General features: G+C 38.6%; 2 protein-coding genes across 2 annotated transcripts in view; both read left to right on the top strand.

Annotated features, from left to right (window-relative positions):
• Positions 1-10,253, top strand: part of ARSJ (arylsulfatase family member J) — an 87,012-nt gene extending 76,759 nt beyond the window's left edge. The window contains exon 2 of the mRNA XM_070371947.1: positions 6,284-10,253. Within this exon, the coding sequence (XP_070228048.1) occupies positions 6,284-7,682 (1,399 nt within the window). The 3' untranslated portion in view covers positions 7,683-10,253. The remainder of the gene's footprint in view (positions 1-6,283) is intronic.
• Positions 1-27,911, top strand: part of LOC138988209 (uncharacterized) — a 179,096-nt gene that overhangs the window by 78,068 nt on the left and 73,117 nt on the right. The window contains exon 2 of the mRNA XM_070371949.1: positions 14,118-14,208. The gene's annotated coding sequence lies outside the window, so the exon portion shown is untranslated. The remainder of the gene's footprint in view (positions 1-14,117; positions 14,209-27,911) is intronic.

The following is a 27,911-nucleotide window of genomic DNA, read 5'->3' on the forward strand; positions in this document are numbered from 1 at the left end:
TCACCATCTGCAGTGATTTTTAGAGCCTCCCAGAAATAAAGTCTGACACTGTTTCCACTGTTTCCCCATCTATTTCCCATGAAGTGATGGGACTGGATGCCGTGATCTTCGTTTTCTGAATGTTGAGCTTTAAGCCAACTTTTTCACTCTCCTCTTTCACTTTCATCAAGAGGCTTTTTAGTTCCTCTTCACTTTCTGCCATAAAGCTGATGTCATCTGCATATCTGATGGGTCTAACTGTAGCTGTAAGTATACACTAGAAAGTTTCCAAAGCCCAAAGTCTGGATTCCAGTACAAAACTCAAAACTTACAGCTATAAAACTTAGGAAAGCCCCTAAATTACTCTGAGTTTCGGTGTTCTTTTATTGTTGTTGTTGTTCGATGGAATTAATAAATGGAACCCCCCTGACTGTTCCACACAGTTCTGGAAACCAGAGAAGATCATGTTAATGAAAATTTTCTCTTTGCAATTAACTGATATGAAAGAATAAGATCATTCTTATTGTGAATATGCAGGGCTGTCATCCAGTTGATTTTCCATTATTTTATAAAGAAAAAATTAAGGGCAGATTTTTCAAATGCCTGTCATTTTCCTGGGGCTTCCCAGGTGGCTCAGTGGTAAAGAATTCACCTACCAAGCAGGAGATGCAGGTTTGATACTCGGTCGGGAAGGTCCCCTGGAGAAGGAAAGGGCAACCCACTCCAGTATTCTTGCCTGGGAAATCCCATGGACAGAGGAGCCTGGTGGGCTACAGTCTAGGGGGTTGCAAGAGAGTCAGACACAACTTAGCGACTGAACAACAACAAAATCATTTTCCTAATCTACTTTCTTAATTCTCCTCCTTTTTAGAAAGAAAATGAAGCTAATTTTGCAGGACTTTTCTTTTTGACCCTACCTAATTTGCTTTAAAAGAAAAACGCTCAAAAATTATCTACTTAAAAATACGTTCTCAAATTTTTCTAGGATCAGCATAAGCCTCATTATTTGGTTTATAAATTCTTCCTGTCTTTAATTAGAAAGTTAGATTAACTTCTCAAGACTGACAGTATCTTTCCTCTGCTCCTTGATTTCTTAAGAAGTGCTGGACTTAACTCTTGAGGAGACAGGAAAAGTATCCAGTTTAGCCTGTGTTGTTCAGGAGCCCGTATCACAGCCTGGTGAAGCAGGTTGGAGGAGGTGGGGGGATATCTCTGTATCTCTATTCTCCCATCTATAAAATGAATGTAAACAATCCTACTTCTCACCCTTGTAACGAGGACTAAACACAAAATGCATGCGAAAGGTCTGTCGGTTATAAAACTTGAAAGACATATGTTAGTAACATGATTCAGAACTCTGGGATAACAATAGTAAAACCTATGACTTATTGAATGCACTCTCTTTATCAGATTCTGTGCTCTCTTTCAGGGCTACAGCAATCCAGTATATATTATTATCCCTCTTTTACAGATGAGGAAATGGAGAATCGGGGGGGTTAAGTACTGCTCAGAGTCACACGGCTAATAGGCAGTAGAACAAATTCAAACCCTGATTTCTCTGACTTCCAAAATAAAACATACCCTTAACCCCTACCTCTGATGCTGCATCAAACATCTCTTTGGTCCCAGAGTCTTGAACTCATTTAAGCAGGAGCTTCCCTGAAAGCTCTATTCTGTTAGGAACTGCTGCCAAACCTTTATATTGTTGATTCTAAATTTTCCAATATGAAAACCATTCTACGCTGGAGAAGACAGAGACCACACAGTTGATTAATAGCTCTGTACTCTCTTCTGTGTCTGCCAACACTGTACCATCTTCTGAAAGCAGCAGACCTCTTTCCTACTCTTTCTGTGTGTGAACAGTTTCTGTATTTTACACTTTTCAAAAGCCTCAATTCTCTTTGCCCTTAGTACCATGTGCAAAAGTGCCCAGTTTTAATTAGAAAGACTTCAGTTGGTTAGCTGTTCAATGAATTAAATAGATACTCTGGCCAACTACATTTTCTACATAAGACAATTAGTAACCCATGTCCACAAATCCTTCCCCACAGTCTCACAACATACAGATTTCTCCTTTTTAAATATCCTCAGTGTTTATATTGATGGAGAAGGCAATGGCACCCGACTCCAGCACTCTTGCCTGGAAAATCCCATGGACGGAGGAGTCTGGTAGGCTGCAGTCCATGGGGTCGCTAGGAGTCTGACATGACTGAGGGACTTCACTTTCACTTCTCACTTTCATGCATTGGAGAAGGCAGTGGCAACCCACTCCAGTGTTCTTGCCTGGAGACTCCCAGGGACGGGGGAGCCTGGTGGGCTGCCATCTATGGGGTCACACAGAGTCGGACACAACTGAAGTGACTTGGCAGCAATGTTTATATTGATAGGTGCTATCAATTTGTCATGTGCTTATACAGAAATTAGTGGCTTTAGAAGTTAATGGTTTAGATCTTGAACTGGATCAGAAACTCTCGAGCAATAATACTTTATGAATTTAGGACTAAATTATATTTATTAAAACCTTGTTTCTTTGGAGTTCATTACCGTATTCATCGTGAACTTCAACAGCTAAATGATAAGCAGAGTAGATGGGGCCCATATGAATACTGCCTGGACATTACTACAGCTTCTGTAAACCTTCAGCCTGTTACTGCACTTGACACTTTGAAAGAACTCACAGTTGCATTATATTATCATTTGAACATTTAAAGATAAACTAGTCAATCCAAGGCATATATAACATGTTGGACTTTATTCAATTGATTTTTTAAAGTTATTTTTTTTATCTCAGTATAACTCTTTGTAATTTGATTCCAGGAATATTTTGATTTTTACACTAACCCTTTTTGCAAACTTTGTTTTCTCAGAATGTCTATATTTCCTATTCAAAAATTGTTTTGAACTTATATAACAAAACTATAGAATTAATCATTTTTAAGATGGCATGAACTAGTGGGCATATCTTGACCCAATTGAAAATTCATACACTTATGTAATAATATGGAGAAGAAAATGGCAACCTATTCCAGTATTCTTGCCTGGAGAATCCCATGACGGAGGAGCCTGGGGGGCTACAGTCCACGGGGTCGCAAAGAGTCTGACATGACTGAGTGACTTCACTCACTCACTCGTGTTATAATAACCATTCTCGGGGAGGGGGGGGATAAAAGCCCTTGGCAAATATCCTTGGGAAGAGAACAAGGCCAGAAATCAACATATATTTAATTTTAATGTATAGAAAGGTTACCTCTATTTCTTATACTAAATTGTAAGTGAATGTAATTTTCTTAAAAAGAGACAGTGGGAAACATATGAAAGGATTCATTTCCTACTGTTCTTAGAAAAATGTAATCTTTCCTTAGCGCTAGCTAAAACACTTTCTAAAATGGCTTTTCAACAACAATATATTGTGATTCAGAGATGTTCTGTTTCTCTCTACAGAGATTTAACAGGTTTTGACAATCAAACAGGAGATTTTTATATAATTTTTATATGTATTTTTAGTACTTTCAAATCAGCTTGAAATAAATTATTCAGAAAAATGATTTAGGAGCTAATGTGAGGTCTTTCGGAGAAGGCAATGGCACCCCACTCCAGTACTTTTGCCTGGAAAATCCCAGGGACAGAGGAGCCTGGTGGGCTGCAGTCCAGGGGTCGCTAAGAGTCAGACACGACTGAGTGACTTCTTTCACTTTTCACTTTCATGCATTGAGGAAGGAAATGGCAACCCACTCCAGTGTTCTTGCCTGGAGAATCCCAGGGATGGGGGAGCCTGGTGGGTGGCCGTCTATGGGGTCACATAGAGTCGGACACGACTCAAACGACTTAGCAGCAGCAGCATCAGTGAGGTCTTTAGACCAAAAACAACAGTAACAGCAACAGCATATTACGAAACCAAACTTGAATCCCCTCACCTGGGTTCAGTAAAACCAATCTACTGATACTGGGTTGTGGTGAAGGAAAAAGTGTTTATTGCAGGGCCCCCAAGCAAGGAGTCCAGACAACTAATGCTCAAAAGACCCAAACTCCAAGATGAATATTCTTCTGATTGGTTGATGGTGATATAATCAGGAATCAACATCTTCAACCTTCTGATTCCAACTGGTCTGGGTTCTTTGTGCTTGTGGTCAACATATAGTTAACTTCTTCCACCTGGTGGGGGATTTCAGAATCTACAAAATAGCTAAAAGATAAAGCTCAGAATATTATTTATGGCCACTGAGGAGAAACTAAAGTTCTTTGACTTTGTTTAATGGCTAAGTTATTATTTTTTTCATACTTGAATGTTCTCCTTTGTTTCTACATTTTCTCACTTCTTTGATTAAATATATTCTTTGGAATTTGGGGAAGGCCTAGAAGGCAATGGCACCCTACTCCAGTACTCTTGCCTGGAAAATCCCATGGATGGATGAGCCTGGTGGGCTGCAGTCCATGGGGTCACTAGGAGTTGGACACGACTGAGCGACTTCACTTTCACTTTTCACTTTCATGCATTGGAGAAGGAAATGGCAACCCAGTCCAGTGTTCTTGCCTGGAGAATCCCAGGGACAGAGGAGCCTGGTGGGCTGCCGTCTATGGGGTCGCACAGAGTCCGACACGACTAAAGTGACTTAGTGAAGTGAGAAGGGTATAGTTTTCCTACAAATAAGAAGCAGGAGAGGACATGAGAGTGTGGGAGTGGTGGGGAGGGGGAGCCTGGTCTGTCCTGAGAAGGCCCCATAGGATCCTTGTTGTTGTTATTTTTGAGTCACAAAGTCATGTCCGACAGCACATCAGGGCCTTTTCCAGCGATTGGCCTCTTCACATCAGGTGGCAAAGTATTGGAGCTTCAGCTTCAGCATCAATCTTTCCAGTGATATTCAGGGTTGATTTCCTTTAGGATTGACTGGTCTGATCTCTTTGCTGTCCAAGGCAATCTCAAGAGTCTTCTTCTCCAGCACCACAGTTGGAAAGCATCAATTCTTCGGCTCTCAGCCTTCTTGATGATCCAACTCTCACATTCATACATGACTACTAGAAAAGCTCCTCCGTCCATGGGATTTTCCAGGCAAGAGTACTGGAGTGGGTTGCCGTTGCCTTCTCCAAGAGAAAAACCATAGCTTTGACTATATGGACCTTTGTTGGAAAAGTGGTATCTCTTCTTTTTAATATGCTGTCTGGGTTTGTCATAGCTTTCCTTTCAAGGAGCAAGCATCTTTTAATTTCATGCTGCAGTCACTGTCCACAGTGATTTTGGAGCCCAAGAAAATAAAGTCTGTAACTGTTTCCATTGCTTCCCCATCTATTAACCATGAAGTGATGGGACCAGATGCCATGATCTTAGTTTATTGAATGTTGTGTTTTAAGCCAGATTTTTCACTTTCTTCTTTCACCCTTATCAAAAGGTAGTGTCTCTTTGCCTTCTGCCATTAGAATAGTATTATTTGTATATCTGAGATGGTTGATATTTCTCTCTGCAATCTTGATTCCAGCTTGTAATTCATCCAGTCCGGCATTCTGCATGATGCACTCTGCACATAAGTTACATAAGCAGGGTGACAAGCCTTGTCATACTACTTTCCCAATTTTGAACCAGTCCGTTGTTCTATGTCCGTGTCTAATTGTTGCTTCTTGAGCTGCACACAGGTTTCTTAAGAGACCGGTAAGATGGTCTGGCATTCTCATCTCTTTAAGAATTTTCCAGTTCCTTCTGATGCACACAATCAAAGGCTTTAGTGTAGTCAATGAAGCAGATTTTTTTTTCTGGAATTCTCTCGCTTTTTCTATGATCCAAAGGATGTTGGCAATTTAATCTCCGGTTCCTCTGCCTTTTCTAAATCCACGTTGTACATCTAGAAGCTCTCCATTCATGTACTGCTGAAGCTTAGCTTGAAAAATTTTGAGCATTGTCTTACTAGCATGTGAAATGTGCACAACCGTATGGTAGGATCCACAGAATCCTGCTTGTTTACAAACACTTAAATTTATATTCTTTACTTGATCATGTTAGTTTGGTGCATCATATAATTAATTGAATAATTAAAGTTTATTCAAATTAATTCTGTTATAAGAATTTTAAAAAGACTTTGAAATAAGTAATGAAATTTTAGTTTCAAAAGTACTGAAAGTGAAAATGTATTTCAGATGTTAAATGTGTAGCTAATTATGGCAGGACTTTTGGGTCAACAGGAGAAATACTGAATTGATCATATTTTATTTGGGGTAGCATTTATCTTAAAAGAAACATTATTTAATAGAAGAGTCATTGTTTTCTGTGGAATCTCTCTTTTATCCTGCACTGACACATTTTTTACTCTTTTGTTAGGTATCAGATACACACCGGACTTCAACATTCTATCATAAGACCTACCCAGCCCAACTGCTTACCTCTGGACAATGCAACCCTACCTCAGAAGCTGAAGGAGGTTGGATATTCAACACATATGGTTGGAAAATGGCACTTGGGTTTTTATAGAAAAGAATGTATGCCCACCAAGAGAGGATTTGATACCTTTTTTGGTTCCCTCTTGGGAAGTGGTGATTACTATACACACTACAAATGTGACAGTCCTGGAATGTGTGGCTACGACTTGTATGAAAATGACAATGCTGCCTGGGACTACGACAATGGCGTATACTCCACACAGATGTACACTCAGAGAGTGCAGCAAATCTTAGCTTCCCATGACCCCAGAAAGCCTATATTTTTATACATTGCCTACCAAGCTGTGCACTCTCCACTGCAAGCCCCTGGAAGGTATTTTGAACACTATAGATCCATTGTCAACATTAACAGACGCAGGTATGCTGCCATGCTTTCCTGCTTAGACGAAGCAATTAATAATGTGACCCTGGCTCTAAAGATGTACGGTTTCTACAACAACAGCATTATCATATACTCTTCAGATAACGGAGGTCAGCCCACAGCAGGAGGAAGCAACTGGCCCCTGAGAGGTAGCAAAGGAACCTACTGGGAAGGGGGGATCCGGGCTATTGGCTTCGTGCACAGCCCGCTCCTGAAAAACAAGGGCACCGTGTGTAAGGAGCTCGTGCACATCACTGACTGGTACCCCACTCTGATTTCACTGGCTGAGGGGCAGATTGATGAGAACATTCAACTGGATGGCTATGATGTCTGGGAGACCATAAGCGAAGGCCTTCGTTCTCCCCGTGTAGACATTCTGCACAACATTGACCCCATTTATACCAAGGCGAAAAATGGCTCTTGGGCTGCAGGCTATGGGATCTGGAACACTGCCATTCAGTCTGCTATCAGGGTGAAACACTGGAAATTGCTCACAGGGAACCCAGGATATAGTGACTGGGTGCCCCCTCAGTCTTTCAGCAACCTGGGGCCAAACCGGTGGCACAATGAGCGAATTACCTTGTCAACGGGAAAAAGCGTGTGGCTGTTCAACATTACAGCCGACCCCTATGAGAGAGTAGACCTTTCCAACAGGTATCCCGGGATCGTAAAGCAGCTCCTCCGGAGGCTTTCCCAGTTCAACAAAACTGCAGTACCTGTCAGGTACCCCCCGAAAGACCCCAGAAGTAACCCTCGGCTCAATGGAGGAGTCTGGGGGCCATGGTATAAAGAGGAAAGCAAGAAACAGAAGCCAAGCAAAAAGAAGGCTGAGAAAAAGCAGAAGAAAAGTAAGACGAAAAAGAAACAGCAGAAAGAGCACTCATTTCCAAACTGCCATTCAGGGATTTCTCGTGGATAAGTACAAATTTTTTTCTTGTCTTCAGTTCAGTTCAGCTCGGTCACTCAGTCGTGTCCGACTCGTTGCGACCCCATGGACTGCAGCACGCCAGGCTTCCCTGTCCATCACCAACTCCCGGTGCCTATTCAAACTCATGTCCATCGAGTCTGTGATGCCATCCAGCCATCTCATCCTCTCTCATCCCCTTCTCCTTCTGCCTTCAATCTTGCCCATCATCAGGGTCTTTTCAAATGAGTCAGTTCTTTGCCTCAGGCCAAAGTATTGGAGTTTCAGCTTCAGCATCAGGCCTTCCAATGACTATTCAGGACTGATTTCCTTTAGGATGGACTGGTTGGATCTCCTTGCAGTCCAAGAGACTCTCAAGAGTCTTCTCCAACACCACAGTTCAAAAGCATCCATTCTTCAGCACTCAGCTTTCTTTATAGTCCCAACTCTCACATTCATCCATACATGACTACTGGAAAAACCATAGCTTTGACTAGACGGATCTTTGTTGGATCCATTGGATTTTTGTTGGATCTTTGTCGGATTTTTCCTCTCTGGTTAAATTTAAATCAGTGCCAGGTTTTTCACCAGTTTCTAGGTGAACCAGCAAATTTGACTCAATAGGATCCCTGCCATCAGCACCAGACAGTTTTCATATTGTGCTACTCCAGAGACTTCTGCCAGCTGGAAAACTTGTGCTCAAAGCTAAAGGTGCTACTCTTGGGAGCCACGCTTAAAGCAGAATGGAGATGTTTGTTTCTCTTGCTCCTTTATGAAAGGTGGTCTGTGATGAGTTCAACTGTTGTGCTTCCGTCAGTTGACCAAACACTATGTTTTAAATTATATCATTAACTTTAACCGGCAATTGATGGACATGCTAATTTAATGGAAGTTACAGGGTAACATGATTAAAAACCACCTTTGATAAGTCTAGTCAAAAGTTGTATCACCTCAAAGGCCTTGAAAAATGCTCTTTTCTTAGTGAATTTTTGTATTTCTATCACAGGACACTTGGGTTTTTTATGAATTCTATTTCATACATCATTTCCTTTCCTGTGAAAATAAGCTGTTTTTCTCACATGTGAACAGCTTGCACCTCACTTTAACATGCATGAGAGAATGGCAAATAAGAATGTTTCAGCACACTGCCAAAACGTGAATGTAACTATTTTCTAAACACTTTAATAGAGTGATGTTTCAACACAAAGTACATAATTTATTTTTACAGAAGAAATATTAATTATTTTGTTTTCATAAAAAGTTATACAAATTAATTTTAATTATTTTATTTTATTTTCTATGTACCATTATAAGAATTTTATTTCATATTGTCAAGATTATCAAGCACTGTAATACTACAAATTGTGTGTGAATTTGTAGAATATAAAATTAAAAAATTATAAACATCATTGTTCAACCATTATTGTGAATGTAAGAAGATGAATATATTCCTTACAAATTGCTTGGAAATTCAGTGTTTGTATAGAATTGAGAGACAGCTCTATTGTTTCTATCATAAACACTTTATTTATGTATCTTAATTATTAAAATGACATATTTTTTAGCACCAGAAAATTGTGTGGCTTTTCTGATTTAATGTCTCTATAGAATTACATTAGTCATTTTAACAAACAAAAGTCTTTACCAATAGGCAAATGAAAGTATGATATGCTAACAAACATAGTAACATAAAATGGATTTTGCAAATAGGCGGTGTTTACACCTGGTTATTGCATGGAGAAGAGTATTCTCTTGTTAATAAATACAATTTATAATGACCCTACTCTTACACCAAGTGACCATGGTGGGAAGATACAAAGAAGTGAAAATATGGCTCCTACCTAGAGTAGTTAAACATCTGGTTTGAAACTCACACATGCAGACATCATGAGGCGGCTTAAAGGAGCACGATCTGTAGTGAAGTTTATCATGAGTGATCAGTGAGGACAAGTTGGTGTGGTCCCTGTCAGCCCCGGAGTTGTCTTTAAGGTGCTTTCTCCTAATACTGCCTGTAAGTCTGAAAGTGTTTACACTTGAAAAATCTGGAGTTAGAACCATGATGTGTGATATTACAACTGTGATTAAAGACATGTAAGCAAATTTTTTGTTTGTTTCTTGAGGTAACAATGGAATTTTACTCAGCCATAAAAAAAAATGAAATAATGCCATTTGCAATAACATGGACAAACCTAGAGATTGTCATACTGAGTGAAGTGCATTAGACAGAGTCATATCACGTTGCTTGTATATGGAGTCTTAAAGCATGGTACAAATGAATTTATTGCAAAACAGAAATAGAGTCACAATGTAGGAAAAAACTTAGGGTTACCAAGGGGGAAACAGCAAGGGGAGGGGTAAATTGGAAGACTGGGATTGACATATATACACTACTATGTATAAAACAGATAACCAGTGAGGACCTACTGTATAGCAGAGGGAACTCTACTCATACTTTGTGATGACCTATATGGGGAAAAAGATCTAAAAAAGAACAGATATATGTTTATGTATAATTGATTCACTTTGCTGTACAGCAGAAACTAACATAACTTTGTAAAACAATTGTACTCCAATAAAAATCAATTTTAAAAAAAGAAATGTATGAGGTGATATTGTTGTTGTTTTAATGTCACTTAAGTCATGTCTGACTCTTTGAGACTCCATAGACTGTAGCCCGCCAGGCTCCTCTGTCCATGGAATTTCCCAGGCAAGAATACTAGAGTTTCTTGCCATTCCTTCTCCACGGGATCTTCCCAACCCAGGGATCGAACCTATGTCTCTTGCGGCTCCTGCATTGGCAGGCAGATTCTTTACCACTGAGCTGCCTGGAAAGCCCCTGAGTTGGTATGGTCAGTTCAGTTCAGTCACTCAGTTGTGTTCAGCTCTTTCTGACCCCATGGACTGTAGTATGCCAGGCGTCCCTGTCCATCACCAACTCCCGGAGTTCACTCAGACTCACGTCCATTGAGTCGGTGATGCCATCCAACCATCTCATCCTCTGTCGTCCCCTTCTTCTGGTCTCAATCTTTCCCAGCATCAGGGTCTTTTCAAATGAGTCAGTTCTTTGCATCAAGTGGCCAAAGTATCAGAGTTTCAGCTTCAGCATCAGTCCTTTCAATGAATGTTCAGGACTTATTTCCTTTAGGATGGACTGGTTGGATCTCCTTGCTGTCCAAGGGACTCTCAAGGGACTCTCAAGGGACTCTCAAGGTGGTATGGTAGCATACTATTAAATGTGTTTATATCAGAATTCAAAAGACAGCTTCTGACAGTCTTTGGAAATATATAAAAGAATTGATAGACTTGCCAAAATTACTAAAATGGACAATAATACAACTTTTAAAATTTTTAATTTTTCATGAAAATATATATATATTTCCATTTTATTATGTAGAATAAAGTACTATTTGAGTTTGTGCTTTGTCAACTGAATATTTAAATGAGTCTTAAAAATCAAAGGCATGCTGTCAGTGTTTTCCTTTCTTAGTGGCACATAAATTAATGAGTTGTCTTAAAATAGATGGTATCTTATAACATCAAAGATAGAGTTATTATTACATTAAAAAAGAGTTCTGAGAAAAAACAAGTTTGGGAAATGTGAAGTTAAACAAGGTTAAAGGGGTCCATTTATGCAGACTTTCTTACAGTTTTTAAAATCCTAGCTTGCCGTGTAAACCTCTAACAGAAGGCAGTTTTTATATAATGTTTTCTAATTTACTTCATCATAAAACCCTTGTCTATAGCAACTTACATAGGACTAGACAAAGTGTGAAACAGACTTTGGAAATTTTTAGTGTAAGCATAGAATCTTCTAGAAGTCCCAAGCAAGACATAAAGGAGCAAAAGGCAAATTAGGATCATAAAAATTGCTCACATTTGAGCCCAGTGGGTATTATGTAATATGGTGGGATTTTAAATTCTCTATAAATGACCATAACTTTCGCAAGGAGAATAACCCACAGTTTTCTACCTGGAAATGATTTCAATGATGTTCACTCTTTTTTTTTAACTAATTTTTACTAGAATGTAGTTGCTTTAAGATGTTGTGGTAGTTTCTGCTGTACAGCAAAGTGAATCATCCACACATAGACGTATATCCCCTCCCTTTGGGCTTCCTGTTGGTTCAGGTTGCCACAGTGCATTAAATAGAATTCCCTGTGCTATACAGGATGTTCTCATTAGTTTTGTTTTAACATAGTATCAACAGTGTTTGCATGTCAATCCCAGCCCCACAATTCCTCCTATTCTGCCCTTTCCCCCTTGGTATCCATATATTTGTTCTTCATCATCTCTACCATTTTTCTGGATTCCACAAGTTCACTGTTTTTAAGAGAGTACCCATCCCCTACACGTGACTCTGGGTAGGCTGTGATTTAGAAGTCTATGTCTTGCTCTTAAGGAACTAAAATCTAATATAGTAGTCATGTATAAGTAATGAACAGAAATGTTTCCAAAATGTTTCAACAAATCACTAGGTGTTTCAGGATATCCAGGGAGAAAAATACTGTGCACTTGACTTCTACGCCATAAGCATTAAAACTATGATCATATGGGGCATTTATTTGCAGGTGTCATTTTCCTGAACTCTGATTCTTAGGTTGTACTTCTAGAGTTGCCTGTGGCTTTTCCAAGTGTAGATGGCACCTCTTTAAAACCTCTGATCCTTTTATTAGGATAACAAAGGAAACTCCTGGATTGAAATATAAGTATCCCCCTAGCTTTGTCAGAAAATAAATGGTGGATGTGGCTTATGTGTCTTGTATAGGAAAGGATCAAAATCATTTTATTCAAATAAAAATCAAAACTCTGTGGTACATTTCAATCACTGAAAGAATCCACACCAGGACTGTCAAGTCTTGTTTCATTTACATACTTTTCTTTCACTTTTCCCTTTTAAAAATCTTTAGAAGAGAAGCTGTCCCTTCGATAGTTGGATGAGTAGATAGTACATTTGATATTGTTGATATTTCTCTCTGCAATCCTGATTGCAGCTTGTCATTCATCCAGCCTGGCATTTTGCATGATGCACTCTGCACATAAGTTAGATAAGCAGGGTGACAAGCCTTGTCATACTACTTTCCCAATTTTGAACCAGTCTGTTGTTCTATATCCATGTCTAATTTTTGCTTCTTGACCTGCATTTGATATTCCAAGGTACATGAATTTGGCATCAGAATTAGTTTCTTAAGCATTTTATTCCCAGGATTCTTGGGTATGTACATTGTGAATTTGTCAGTAGCCATCAGAATGTGTGTTATTGGCAGGAATAAACTGGCTTGCTAAAAGTAGCAAACAGAATTCTTTTGTCAGAAGTTAATAACTTCATTGATTCCTTTTAGTGCAATCACTTACTAAAATTCATTCATGCAATAAGTTTTTATTAAATCCTACTGCCTGCTTGTTAGGCAATATTGGTGCTTGAGATTCATCAGTGAACAAAATAAGTAAAACTTCTTATTGCTTGTGCAGGTGACTGTCTAGCCCAGCAACACAGATAATAAATAATAAACATAAGTAATAAGTAAATTACATTCTACATAAAGTAGTGTGAAAAAGAGAGAGTAGATCAGGATAGGGGGAGGAATTATTTAACACCGGGTATATCCATCCATTTATTCAACACTTGGTAAGTGCCACATCTAATGATACACACTGGGATATGGTGACAAGCAACACAGGGAAGAGTCCCTGTCTTCAGGAAGTGTATGTCTATGCTCCTGGGAGACACAGCCGTCTCCCAGCAAGTGTATGTCTATGCTCCTGGGAGACACAGCTGTCAGTCAAATAAACAAACACCCTCCTCTCGACTCTCTTCCCCTACTTGCTCTTTCAGCATAGACTTTTCACCCTTTAATATATTTCATACTTTACTCACATATTTTATTTCTTCTCTAGCTTATTTAGAAAAGTAGTTTATCTCTACTCTCCATCTGTATGGCCAGTATGTAAAACAATGCCTGGCTCCTGGTCAACATTCAATATAGATCTATTTTTTTTGAGTGAATTGATAAAATAATTACAAAAAAAAACCACGTCAACTACATTTGCTTGGGTTTCCACTTCCATTGTCGGGTAGGAATTTCAGTGTTGAAAAACAGAACTAGTCATCCCTAATACTCTAATACCATTCCTCACAATAATAGCAATGATATAAAATGCAAAAGTGTCTATCTAGCATTAGAGAAAACTAACTTAATAATGTATAGCTAAGGAACAGAATAGTACAGCAAAAACCAAGCAAAATCACAAAAAGTTGAGAGTATATTTTATCTTTATTATCTAACAGGGCAGAACATAATTATTGTAATACTACTTTGAAAATAACAGAATACAGTAGTTTAAATGAGAGTTTTCAGAAAGGAGAAGTAGAGACTTAAATTATGAATAATTTTTGTAGCAAGTCATAAAAGAGAAAATATAAATGGCGAATAAACCTTTGTTTCTTCATAGAATTATGAAGCAAAATGGACTATATCTCACATCCTTGGGTATCTTAAGAAACGCTCCAGTTTGGCAGAGGAAGAATTGTGCTTCTTTAAAGGTAAGTTTTTCTTACGTATTTTATTGGTTGTAGCATTTCTGTGGAGTCCATTGATTCGCTGATTAGACTGACAATATGAAACACATGACAGCCAGTGCTGTCGTTGGGAATCAGGCAAACTTGAACACATATACTTACCTTTCCATTTCATATCTATGATTAGAAATTTCCTTCCCCTCTCAAACTTTGTACAATCCTATACTATTCTTTTTCAATTGGGTTATGCAACTTTGAATAAAGTCAATCTTAACAAATGAAAAGGTGTAAGAAAATAACAAATGCTTATTAAAAATATCTATCTATTCACTCTTTGCAGAAATCCTTTAGCTGTTAATCCTTTAGCTTTCTCCACTTATTAGTGGAGAAAGTGAAAGTGTTAGTTGCTCAGTGGTTTCCGACTCTGCAGCCCCGTGAACCGTACACACCAGGCTCCTCTACCCATGGAATTCTCCAAGCAAGAATACTGGAGTGGGTTGCCATTCCTTTTTCCAGGGGATCTTCCTGACCCAAGGATTGAACCCCGGTCTCCCACACTGCAGGGCAGATTCTTTACCATCTGAGCCACCAAGGAAGCCTATAGTATCTTATCTAATGAACCAAATAGAAATAAAATTTAGAATAAACGTCCAAAAACAATTTTCAACATGACATATTAATTTCTCTGGAAACAATACTTTAAGAATTAAAGTCTATTCAGCCTTAAGAGATGTGAATGACTGGGGAGTAATTTCAATTGAAATCTAAATTCTAAACAACTGTGGGAAAGAATGTTTTTATAACCAAGGTTAAAAAAGTAAAGCAAAACTTGGATTTTACTTAATTATCTGAAACTATATTCTTATGTCACCACCACCAGAACTTCCAGAGGCTCCTTTTCAGCAAAAATAATGGCAAAACTCATTAGTCATAGACTCATTTTGTCTCTAATATGTGTCCCACTAACATCCCTCTATTTTAAGGTTTTCCTGATTGGAATAATCAATCCCCTCTAGCACCTAGAAGGTAGGGAATTATCGCATATAACAGCCACATTATCTACTACTCATTCAGACTTAACAGCAACAAAATGTAGCCGTTCAGACCAGGTCGTTCCAAAACATGCCTCATTGGAATGTTAGTTATTTTGACTTAAAGTCACTTTAAAAGCAGCAGATCAAGCAGGACACTTTGGTCTTCCTTTTTTCTTCTGGAAAGGAGACAAAAATCGCAGGTGAAAGTAATCTTCTCTGTATCAGGAGGAAAGAAGACATTCTTATCACCAGAGATGGGAAGTTAAGGCTGAGAGAAATCGGTACCAATGAGCTTGTTAAACCAATCCTCATCTTCCTCGTCACATTTCCACAAATCACTGTGCTAGCCCAAACCCCTTTGCCTTGTCACGTCTTCACAGTTTACTATCCTTTGTCCATCCCAAGCCATAAGCTCTAATTGCTTCTTTGGGTCTTCATTTTCCTGGGAAGGTGCCCATGTACATATAAAAATAAAATATAGTCTTTCTATTAAATTTGTTTTTCTCTTCTTCAATTTTTGTTCAGAGCTGTAAGAGTTAACTTAGCATTTCAAAGGTCACACGAAGCTATCATCTTCCTGCAGGGAGGAGTTTGAAGTGACTGTGTAGGTGGGGAGGATAAGTGGAGAGGTTCTCCCCTCCTTTTTTCCTTGGACTCTGTGCTTACGCACTTCCCAGCACCTGGACTGTCGCTGGACTGTTTCTTCCTGTCCTTTCACATAGAACCATGGCTCCACATGTTACATTCATGGTACTTTTATTATCCATCTCCGAGTCCCACACCCTTTCCTGCCCTAGAACTAGGCACATAGATGCCTGTGTCCAAAAGATTGTTATTTGAATCCGTCCCATCCTGAAGTTTCCTGGCATAAAGGGATGCGTGTGTAGAGCTACCAGCCAGTTGATTAGTCGCTACGTCATGCCTGACTGTTTGCAACCCCATGGATTGTAGCTTGCCAGGCTCCTCCATCCATGGGATTTTTCAGGCAAGAATACTGGAGTGGCCTGCCATCTCCAGAGGATCTTCCTGACTCAGGGATCAACCCTGCATCTCCTGTATTAGCAGGTAGATTCTTTACCACTGAGCCACCTGGGAAGCTCTCCCTTGCCTGAAAGAGAGAGAGTAAAACCCAACAGCACCATTTAGACTGTTTGTCTCAATCCTACCTCCCAGTCCTTGGGGAGCAAATGTCTTTCAGTCCTTTCAACCTGTCGGCTACTGGTTTCTGTGACCTTCTTTCAAATCCTGTCAGCCTATGGGGATCTCCTCTGTCTCAGCAAATCATGTTTCAAACAGGAACCCATCCTTGTCAGCAAAACTGATATATTTTTACTCCCTATATTTCTTCATTGTCATCCAGAAAGCAACCATGAAGCTTCCAGAGGAGAGATCAGTCGTCATTTTCATTACTGACTATAGTGACTGCACCAGTTGCCCTCCTTCAGGTTACCAGATTCTGTGTCTCCCAAACTGCAGTTCTGGATGTTGCTAAACCTGGACTCGGGTCCACTCATCAAAAGTGCAGCAAAGCCAACCTACTGACACTGGGTTGTGGTGAAGAAAAGTATAGCTTATCTGTAGGGCACTATTAAGGCAGAAAGTGAAGAGGAACTAAAAAGCCTCTTGATGAAAGTGAAAGTGGAGAGTGAAAAAGTTGGCTTAAAGCTCAACATTTAGAAAACGAAGATCATGGCATCCGGTCCCATCACTTCATGGGAAATAGATGGGGAAACAGTGTCAGACTTTATTTTTGGGGGCTCCAAAATCACTGTAGATGGTGACTGCAGCCATGAAACTAAAAGACGCTTACTCCTTGGAAGGAAAGTTATGACCAACCTAGATAGCATATTGAAAAGCAGAGACATTACTTTGCCAACAAAGGTTTGTCTAGTCAAGGCTGTGGTTTTTCCAGTGGTCATGTATGGATGTGAGAGTTGGACTGTGAAGAAAGCTGAGTGCCGAAAAATTGATGCTTTTGAACTGAGGTGTTGGAGAAGACTTTTGAGAGTCCCTTGGACTGCAAGGAGATCCAACCAGTCCATTCGAAAGGAGATCAGTCCTGGGTGTTCTTTGGAAGGATTGATGCTAAAGCTGAAACTCCAGTACTTTGGCCACCTCGTGCGAAGAGTTGACTCGTTGGAAAAGACTCTGATGCTGGGAGGGATTGGAGGCAGGAGGAGAAGGGGACAACAGAGGATGAGATGGCTGGATGGCATCACTGAATCGATGGACATGAGTTTGAATGAACTCTGGGAGTTGGTGATGGACAGGGAGGCCTGGTGTGCTGCAATTCATGGGGTCGCAAAGAGTCGGACACGACTGAGCAACTGAACTGAACTGAAGCAAGGAAAATGGGCAGTTCATGCTCAAAAGACCCAAACTCCCCATAGTGGTTTTCAGGGGAGGGTTTTCAAAGGCAGTGTGAGGGGTTGCTGCAGGGTGCCTGATCACCTTGTGCTCGATTCTAGCATTAGTTGACATCAAGGTGAAATTTCTAGCATTGTCAGCCTTCTGGTTTTAACTGAACTAGGTCTACGTGATTTTGGTCAGCAGTTTTCATCTGGTGGGGATCTGGTTTCTGTGAAGACAACTTAGGAATGTGTGTCAGACCTTTATCTATATCTCTGAGGGAAGTGGGAGTTTGGTACCTCTGCCATGTGGCTGATTTATAGTCCCACTTGTTACCAGTTCCCCAGCCCAACAGCTAGTCTTTGTTCTTACATGTTTACATTCCTAATTATTGACTCTTGAACCAGCTTTTGAGATTCAGGGGAGGCCCCGAGACACTAAAGCAAAAGTTGTTTACTTCAAAAGATGGGGACATAGGGGACTGTATACAATTTGGTTCAGTTCATTTCAGTTCAGTCGCTCAGTCGTGTCCGACTCTTTGCGACCCCATGAATCGCAGCACACCAGGCCTCTCTGTCCATCACCAACTCCCGGAGTTCACCCAGACTCACGTCCATCGAGTTGGTGATGCCATCCAGCCATCTCATCCTCTGTCTTCCCCTTCTCCTCCTGCCCCCAATCCCTCCCAGCATCAGAGTCTTTTCCAATGAGTCAACTCTTCGAATGAGGTGGCCAAAGTACCGGAGTTTCAGCTTTAGCATCAGTCCTTCCAAAGAAATCCCAGGGCTGATCTCCTTCAGAATGGACTGGTTAGATCTCCTTGCAGTCCAAGGGACTCTCAAGAGTCTTCTCCAACACCACAGTTCAAAAGCATCAATTCTTCGGCGCTCAGCCTTCTTCACAGTCCAACTCTCACATCCATACATGACCACAGGAAAAACCATAGCCTTGACTAGACAAACCTTTGTTGGCAAAGTAATGTCTCTGCTTTTGAATATGCTATCTAGGTTGGTGATAACTTTCCTTCCAAGGAGTAAGCGTCTTTTAATTTCATGGCTGCAGTCACCATCTGCACTGATTTTGGAGCCCCCAAAAATAAAGTCTGACACTATTTCCACTGTTTCTCCATCTATTTCCCAGGAGGTGATGGGACGGGATGCCATGATCTTCGTTTTCTGAATGTTGAGCTTTAAGCCCACTTTTCACTCTCCACTTTCACTTTCATCAAGAGGCTTTTTAGTTCCTCTTCACATTCTGCCATAAGGGTGGTGTCATCTGCATATCTGAGGTTATTGATATTTCTCCCTGCAATCTTGAATCCAGCTTGTGCTTCTTCCAGCCCAGCGTTTCTCATGATGTACTCTGCATATAAGTTAAATAAGCAGGGTGACAATATACAGCCTTGACATACTCCTTTTCGTATTTGGAACCAGTCTGTGGTTCCATGTTCAGTTCTAACTATTGCTTCCTGACCTGCATACAGATTTCTCAAGAGGCAGATCAGGTGGTCTGGTATTCCCATCTCTTTCAGAATTTTCCACAGTTGATTGTGATACACACAGTCAAAGGCTTTGACCCCAAATAAACTCTTTCCTTATCTGCAGCTTCTTGCATTATTTTCTTTTGGTTGACAGTAGGAGTGTCTACTATGCACTTACCCTGTGATGCAGCAACTCCACTCCCGGATATTTACCCCAAGCTAGTGATCAAACCAGTACATACCTAGCAAAGCGTTTTGAACATCAGTATTTACTTAATATTGAACACAAAACAAAAAAGGCCTAATATAATCACTTGATATTTTAATCATTTTTCTACCATGTTAACCAACACGTGGACATTAGTGGAACCTAAATAAACATCTTACCCGCTACATATTATAGAGGGCTGCCACCAAGTGTCATGCCAACAAGTTTCCTTCAACTGGTTGAAGCCATATGTAACTAACTTTTAGTTATTTGAGTCAAATCCTTTAAAACCAGAGCTTTCCTGGTGGTCAGATGGTAAAGAATCTGCCTGCAATGCAAGAGACCTGGGTTCGATCCCTGGGTCAGGAAGATCCCCCCCTGGAGAAGGAAAGTGACATAATGTGAATGATTTGATGAATGTTGAAAGTGTTGGTCATTCAGTCATGTCCAACTCTTTGCAACCCTGTGGACTGTAGCCCACCAGGCTCCTTTGTCCATGGAATTCTCCAGGCAAGAATACTGGAGTGGGTAGCCATTCCCTTCTCCAGAGGATCTTGCCAACCCATCGATTGAACCCAGGTCTCCCACATTGCTGGCAGATTTTTTACTTTATATTGAATGGTAACTACAATTAAATCTGTATATACATTTCACTCACAATTGATCCATGTCTAATCATCATGATTAAAATTCAATTCTGACCAAAATTGCTAATAAATATAACGGAAATAAAAAGGCATGCTGATATGCATATATGACTTTCTAATTGTATGATACACCACCGAGGAAACTAGAATACTCCTCAGATCTCTCCATGTCGTTATCTCTGCAGTGACTACCCTTTCGTTTCTCTGCCCTGCCCCACTCCACCACTGCCTCTTTTCTTCTGCCCACTTGTCTGTCTCCTACTCCCCTTAGGCTCTCCTCTTTCTCGTACTTTCCTAACCTTCCCCACCTTTCAATAAATATATTTAATATCTCTGAAACACTAAACAAACCCACTTGTTGAAATTTAATGTTAACTCCTGTTAGTTCTGATCACCTATCTGTAAAGAAAGTCGTTGAGCAAACTTTCATGATTAGGAGAGTCTATTCCAAATTGCCGTTTATGTTCCATCCTAATCTGAGAGTGAACAAGACTACTGATTGAAATTTGTATTTTTACCTACAATCAAGGTAGTGATAATATTTCAACACAGATGACTTTATTTACTAGTACCAGATTCACAACTATTTTTGTGTGTGGATTTCTGTATTTAATTATAATCATATAATGTTTGCTTGAATTATGGTTACAGAACTAATTACAGCTATTACTGGCCATTAAATGAGGAAATGTGTTTGCAGCTCAAAAATTTGTCTTGTATTTCCTAGTGGAAAAGGGCATATACTGACAGTTATATAAAATTATAACTAATTCTAAGTGGATTCACATTATTACCCTGCATAATAAAACAATAAGCAAGTCTCTGCTTTATAGATTATGAATTGTTAAATATTTATATTATTTCTGCTTGCCTAAATTGCCAATATTTTTATATTTATGTTCAGTTTTGTAAGTAAAATTAATGTAAGATTTAAATAGTTATGAACAAAAGATGAATTACCATTTTTCTATTAAATTGCATTAATTCTTTCCATCATGAAGTAGTTTATTAAATTATCTCCTATTCACTTTCAGAATTGATGCATTTGTCAATTACCTAACAGGTTGTGTTAAAGGATAATTTCAGTAGAATATATTTTGAATTATTCTAAGTTGTGACTGACACAATTTAAACAATTAACACAGTCTAAATTATGACTAACAATTTTAAAGAAACTATTTCATGAGTTACCTAATCCTATGTCTAAATTTCACCTAACCCTTCCTATTAAAAATGAAGTTATATTTTCAATAAATTTAATATTATTAATACATTATAGTCCTCCTTTTCCCTCTAAACATCATTTGAATATTTTTTCTACCATGAATTATTTTGTTTCCTTTAAAATTCTAAATAAATGTTGGATTTTTTTGTCAATATGGAAATATTTTAATTTCCTTATAATTCATACTAATTTACTTCATAATTTATTTTTCTTTATATCATCTTTCTCTTTAGACATTTGTCTTTAAAATGTCTTTTTAAGCTGCCAGTCACTGATCTGAACCATTTCATTAGTTGATTTTAATGTTGTCCATGCTTATGAAATACTGCCAAGTAAATCCTTGAAAATTTTTCTTATCATTACTTGTCTTTTCTCTTACACTAAAAAAAAAAAAAAATTGTGTACTATTTCCATGCAAGATATAAATTTCTGATATCTGACTTCTAAAGTCTATTATCTCCACTTCAAGAAGTGAAGAAACTTGAACAAATAGATTTCAGCTATTGTTCAAGGGTTTTATCCTTTTATCTTATATATATACACTACTGATATTCTTACTATTATTATTTAATATCTCTTTTTAAAACTTTGATGTATCCTTCAAGATTTGAGTAAATCTTGAAGGATATAAATAATGAACAATACAATTGAATTTGCCATGCTAAAACCCTTCACCTAGTTCTCACATTCACAATGTGTCACTTAGAAATTCTCCAGGAATCAAAAATTTAACCAGTGTTACTGAATGAACTTTCTATAATTGTGTGTGAAAATAGAGGAAATGTCTATTTCATAAAAACACTAATAACTTAACTATATTCATTTTACTGCCTTTCTCTGAATCAGAAACCCAATCCTGATATATAAGTAGAAGAAAAGTAGTTATCTGGAAGCTTCAAATTATTGAGATATATATATATATATATATATATATATATATATATATATATATATCCTCTACAGAGAAAAAAACAAGAAACACAAAAATTTTATTACTCGGATCCAGGTCTTTAATTTTGTTTTTTTGCAACATGAGAAACAGGAGAAGTCTGTAGGAAAACTGTGTTCTCTTAGACCATCTGGACAGGGCATGCATTCTTATTCATTAGGGTTACTAACAGAAAAAGGATTACTAGGAGGCATATCATTGTTAAACATGAGAGACAGTTTAAACTCACTGGAGCTCATGACTAGATTAAAATGTTTTTAAAACTGCATGCATAGGACTAACAGACTGAAATGACTGACAAGAAAATTTTGGCTCAATATAAGCAAGAACCTTCTAGCATTTCGTGCTGCTGTCAGTGCAACGTGGTAGACTCAAGAAACACTGTGTTTCTGTTATTCAAATAAATCTAACAGAAGTGAAACACTACACGTGAGGGGTATATCCAGACCTGGTGTGTTAATTGGAGCCAGGAGAGTCACCCAGAGCCCAGACTGCTATATAGTAGTTTGGGTCCAAAACCACCTTACACAGACAACCAGAAAAATGACCTCCCACGGTTTCCCAGTCCAAGTTTCCTTCCCAGGAGTGATTGTAATGAAGTGAGTATGTGTGGACATTATTTATTTTTCCTGACTTCAACTGAAATCAGTAAAAAAAAAAAAAAAAAAAAGAACAAGAGGTTTGTGCCATACTCAGAAGCTGGTGAGCATACAACTTCTCACTCTGGGATATCATTCAAATCTCCAGTCTCATGACTTCACCTTTAGTTGATGGCGTACACCCATTCCAAACTCATTTCCAAACCTATCTCCAAGAAAGATAGGGCCACCTCTATTTGTAATTTACTTCATGTTCATGTGGTTTTCTCATTAAAATGTCTTCGCATAAGAAGACACACCTGTTGCCAGGGCAACCTAAAAGCACAATTTGTCTCCTTAAAACCTACGCTACCTGGACAAATTCCCTCTGTATTCTTGGCTGGCCTCACTTTTGTGCTATTAAAATGCAAGCATTCTGCAGTTTCCTCATTATTTTTCCTGTTTTTTCGCAGTCTTGTCGATCTATACTCTTTTCCTTTGATTCGCTGATATTTTATTTTTATTGACTAGTTTGAATGCATTTCCCCACCTTGAAAGCATGGTAGTTTTCCCATCTTTTGCATATGTCTGTGTCAAAATTTTTATCTTCATTAAAAAATAAAGAGGGATCAACTTTTGTATTTTAAAATCCTATAGTTAATAAAATCTTCAGTATATGTTAGTAAAATCTTCAAGGAATGGAGGTTAATACATTGCATTTTTGTACAAGCAGTGGAACCATGTATGAGTGTTACAACCACTTTTTAACTTGTGCTATTTTTATTTCATCACAGAATCTTATCTCCTTTAACTTGCTTAACATGCTCAAATCAACTGTAATCATTTATTTCCCTTTTGACATTAAAATTGAAATCCTGGCCCCTGGTAGCCCTCTCACAAACTAACCGCTTGTCTTTTTCCATACTACCTCAGATATTTCTGAAAGCATCTTGTGTTTCCTACTGTCTATGGGTCTCTCAAGGCAAGAATACAGAAGTGGTTTGCCATTCCCTTCTCCAGTGGACCATGTATTGTCAGAACTCTCCACCACGACCCATCCATCTTGGGTGGCCCTACACAACACGGCTCATAGTTTCATGCAGTTAGACAAGGCTGTGATCCATGTGATCAGTTTAGTTTGATGGACATGAGTTTGAGCAAGCTCTAGGAGTAGGTGATGGACAGGGAAGCCTGGGGTGCTACAGTCCATGGGATCACAAAGAGTCAGACACGGCTGAGCAACTGAACTGACTGAACTGATCTTAGGGTTTGATAACATTTAAGATATGGCAAGCCTATTCTTATTTTTCCAGTCCTAAGAGGTACAATCATCTATGTTTCAGGAAGTTCTGGATTACATTTAGAGGCAAATAATATCAGAAACAGTAATATTGACATTAAATCATACATTAGACTATTCCATGTGACTGCAAGAGGCAAGAAGTGACACCAGAGGACCCAAGAAGTGTCTGCTTGCTTCGTTAACACATACTGAACATTAAAAAGTATGTTCACAAATAACATAGTGAAGCATAATATTTTAGCTTATTCAAAATTATGAAAATTTTAAAAGGGCAAACAGATTACAAAAGAGAAACTTCATAATAGTGTTTTTCTTTGCATGTTGAAACAAATCATATGCAACAATAGAATTTTCTCAAAAAGAAGAGACAATTAGAAGCAATAGTTCTTGTCAATAAAATGTCCTGCCCTTTCCTCTAATATATTCAAGACTGAATAATGCATCTTAAGGAACTTTAAAGTTAGTTCTTTTCTATAATGATAGGACTTTTAAATTGGTAGCTTGGGAAAGAGGTCAGAGGACCTATTTTTTTCTTATGCATCTTAGCCAGTTAATTACTATAAAAAATCAGTAAATGAGGGAACCATTTCATATATGTTTATTTTGAATAATTAGAAGACATTTCCAAAATGAAGTTCTGATAGTATATCCTAGAGATATATTTCTTCCATAAAATGAAATTTTAAAAAATATTTCTTTTTCCTTGAAGTATGGCTTTGTGGATTTATGAAAAATATTGTTCTTTATTTTAACTGACTATGGAAATGATAGGGAAAGGCCAATCATTGCCAAATTTCATTTAGCCAGCAGTCATTCATATAATGCAGATATGTGTGATCAAGCCTCCTTAGAGAGCTTAATGTTGCATCAGAAGGCAAGAGTCAGCTTAGCTATGTTTCCAAGAGCTGTCATTTTTCCTGATTATATCAACTACAAGTGTGCTAAATTCATTCATAGATATATACTACGCATCACATCAAAATCAAACTTCATTCATCACACCTATTCCTTACTTTTTAATTACTGAGAAGCTTATCAATGGGTAAGACATACCTTTGAGTTAGGATTTCTTAATCATTTTTCCCCCCTGAAGAAGTATAATGGCTTTGAACGAGGTTAGATGTGATAGGGATTTGAGTTTTCTTGAAGGACCAAAGTCTGAAAATAACAGTTAGTATAAAATCGTTAAGAATTTATGAAGAAATAAATATATAAAAACAAACTCAATTGATCTTTGACCATCAGGTGAGAAGGCAAGGTCTTGAATCAACTTTTTATTTAATTATACCTTGGCTGAATATTCTAGGTAGAAAGAACTTACCTTTTTCTTATACTAATTTGTAGAGACTAGATTAAAATGTTTTACATAGCCAAATTTTTTACTGTTGTGTTCTATACTAATTTGATTAAGTATAGAGGAAATAGAAATGAGAATAGAAAATGAATTTTTTTCTAAGTGTTACATAGTTTAGGACTCAGAATAAGTCTCTTGGAAGAATGAAATTGAATGTATGAAGGAAATTAGCACCCTAAAAGTTTCTCAGGTTGAGTAACTCTATATACTGTTCATTCTGAACAATTCAGCAAACCACAGGGCTTTCTTATCTATATTTACCTGTACAGACTTTACCTTCACTGTGTATTTCTAATGCTATTTATAGTTTGAAGTTATTAGCAACTACTGTTGTCCATATTTTAAAATGTGTATTGTTTTACTACAAACATTAATTTTTAATATAGTACAGAGAACTAAATGATTGTCGATGATGTTTACAATCAGATTTATGGAAAAGGCAATGTTTGTCAATGATGATAAGCTATGATGTTATAACATGGTGTTGGTAGACCACCACTGGAAAACTTTATTACAGTCCCACAATTAATGCCTTAGGGTTCACAGTATAACGCCAAGTGAGGCAAGTATATTTTCCTATTTTCCCAGAATAAATGTCCAAATCCACGTTATGTCAAGTAATATCAAATTCTAAAATCAAAAAACTATCAGCTTCAGAGCCAACCACTTTGAAGAGAGGGTGGCTGAGATGCACTGTTTCAGCTCAGTTGGAACCATCCAGCACCCCAACCCTCCACCTCTCTACTTCCTCTCACTATACAAAAAGAAGGAAGGCTGGAAGTCATCTTTTAAAGGAATCAGGGCTGATGAAGCTGTTTTCCGTACTCCTCCAGTCAGTGAGGAGGAGTATTTCATTTATTTTGTCCCATCCTACAATGTTGAGGATGCCAGAACCTTTATTCTTTCCACTAAATTATGGCTGCTGATCATCTTTGGGGATATAAATATTACTTTCTCAAGGCCCTGTTTTCTGGAGACTGTTCTGTCTTACCCTTTCCTTATGTGTTCTTTCTCATACCCTTAAGACAGATATCTTGACTGATACGGGTGTTCTGTGGGCAGAACAAACTTCCTTATCTTCAAAGCCTTACTATACGACTCCCTTGTCCAAGAGGGAGACTCAATAAATATGTACTCAGCGTTTTCTCAGAGAGGTGCTCTTTTGCGAGCTCTCCCTGTTCTGTCTCTCATAATACTGTGTGGCTCTGAGAATTAATTCAATGTGACTCCACCACAGTCATCTACCTTGTGAAATTTTCTAAGCTACTGAACCAGCAGGGTACTTGGTTTTCTGGACTTAAAACTGGTAAGAGAAGAGAAGAGCAAGAGACAAGATGAGGAGAGACAACTGCAAGGGGACATGGCCTGTACTCCCACTGTGTGTGTGGCAAAGATACCTGTTTCCCACAGTTATACGGGGAGAAGGCAATGGCACCCCACTCCAGTGTTCTTGCCTGGAGAATCCCAGGGACGGGGGAGCCTGATGGGCTGCCGTCCATGGGGTCACTAGGGGTCGGACACGACTGAGCGACTTCGCTTTCACTTTTTACTTTCATGCTTTGGAGAAGGAAATGGCAACCCTCTCCAGTGTTCTTGCCTGGAGAATCCCAGGGATGGGGGAGCCTGGTGGGCTGCCATCTATGGGGTCGCACAGAGTCGGACATGACTGAAGTGACTTGGCAGCAGCAGCAGGTTTGACACAGAGTTATTTTACCAGCACTCCCTAAGAGAAGTACAGTCTAGGATAGAACCCCCAACCACAAGAGGTAATGAAGCAAACTTCTCTTCGCTTTATTTACCTCTTTGGAATTCATTGGTTGTCCTGAATTTGATATTGGTGTATCTGAAATGGTAATTATCTCTTCAAATAGTTTCTTTACACCATCTTTATATTTTATTATTCTGGAACTATCATTAGGAGCATGTGGGAACACTTCCCTCTTTTCTCTCTTAAACATATTTTCATTTCCTTCTCTTTCTCTGCTGCACCCCAGGTAATTTCTTTGTCATTTAGTGATTTCTTTTTTCAACTGTGTAGTGTCGTATTTTACCCATCAATCAGGTTTTTAAATCTAATTTTATATTTTAATTTTTAGATCTTCTGTTTTGTTCTTTATTAACAGTAATTTGGTCTTTGTTTACATTTTTGATTCATTCTTTTTCTTTAAGGAATAAAAAATACTCATTTATTTATATTTTTCTGATTATTACTATTAGGTAGTTAGAATAGGAAAAAGGAGTCCAAAATGGTGGTGGCTATAACCCAAAGAAGGAGAAAAGCCTGCAAAAATGAAGCAAAAGAAAATCCATGGACTGGAGTGAGAATTTCAGGTGAAACAAACACACCCCCTTCTTGGCTAGCCCAGTTTGTACAGGGCAGGCTCAGGGCAGGGGAGGAGACAAACATATAAAAGGAAGAAGCCAAGATGGACTGAGGCCTCTACTTTGGGGTCAGCCTGCTCTCACGCCTCGAGGGTGTACTATCCTTTGCTTGCTAAATAAAACTGAGCTGTAACCGAGCTGTAACACTGATCCACCATTTCAAATTTTTGCTGTGGCGAGACAGAACCAGGGAAATTACACTCTCCCCTGACATCTCA

The sequence above is a fragment of the Bos mutus genome, chromosome 6 (genome assembly GCF_027580195.1).
Source record: "Bos mutus isolate GX-2022 chromosome 6, NWIPB_WYAK_1.1, whole genome shotgun sequence".
Taxonomy (NCBI): domain Eukaryota; kingdom Metazoa; phylum Chordata; class Mammalia; order Artiodactyla; family Bovidae; genus Bos; species Bos mutus.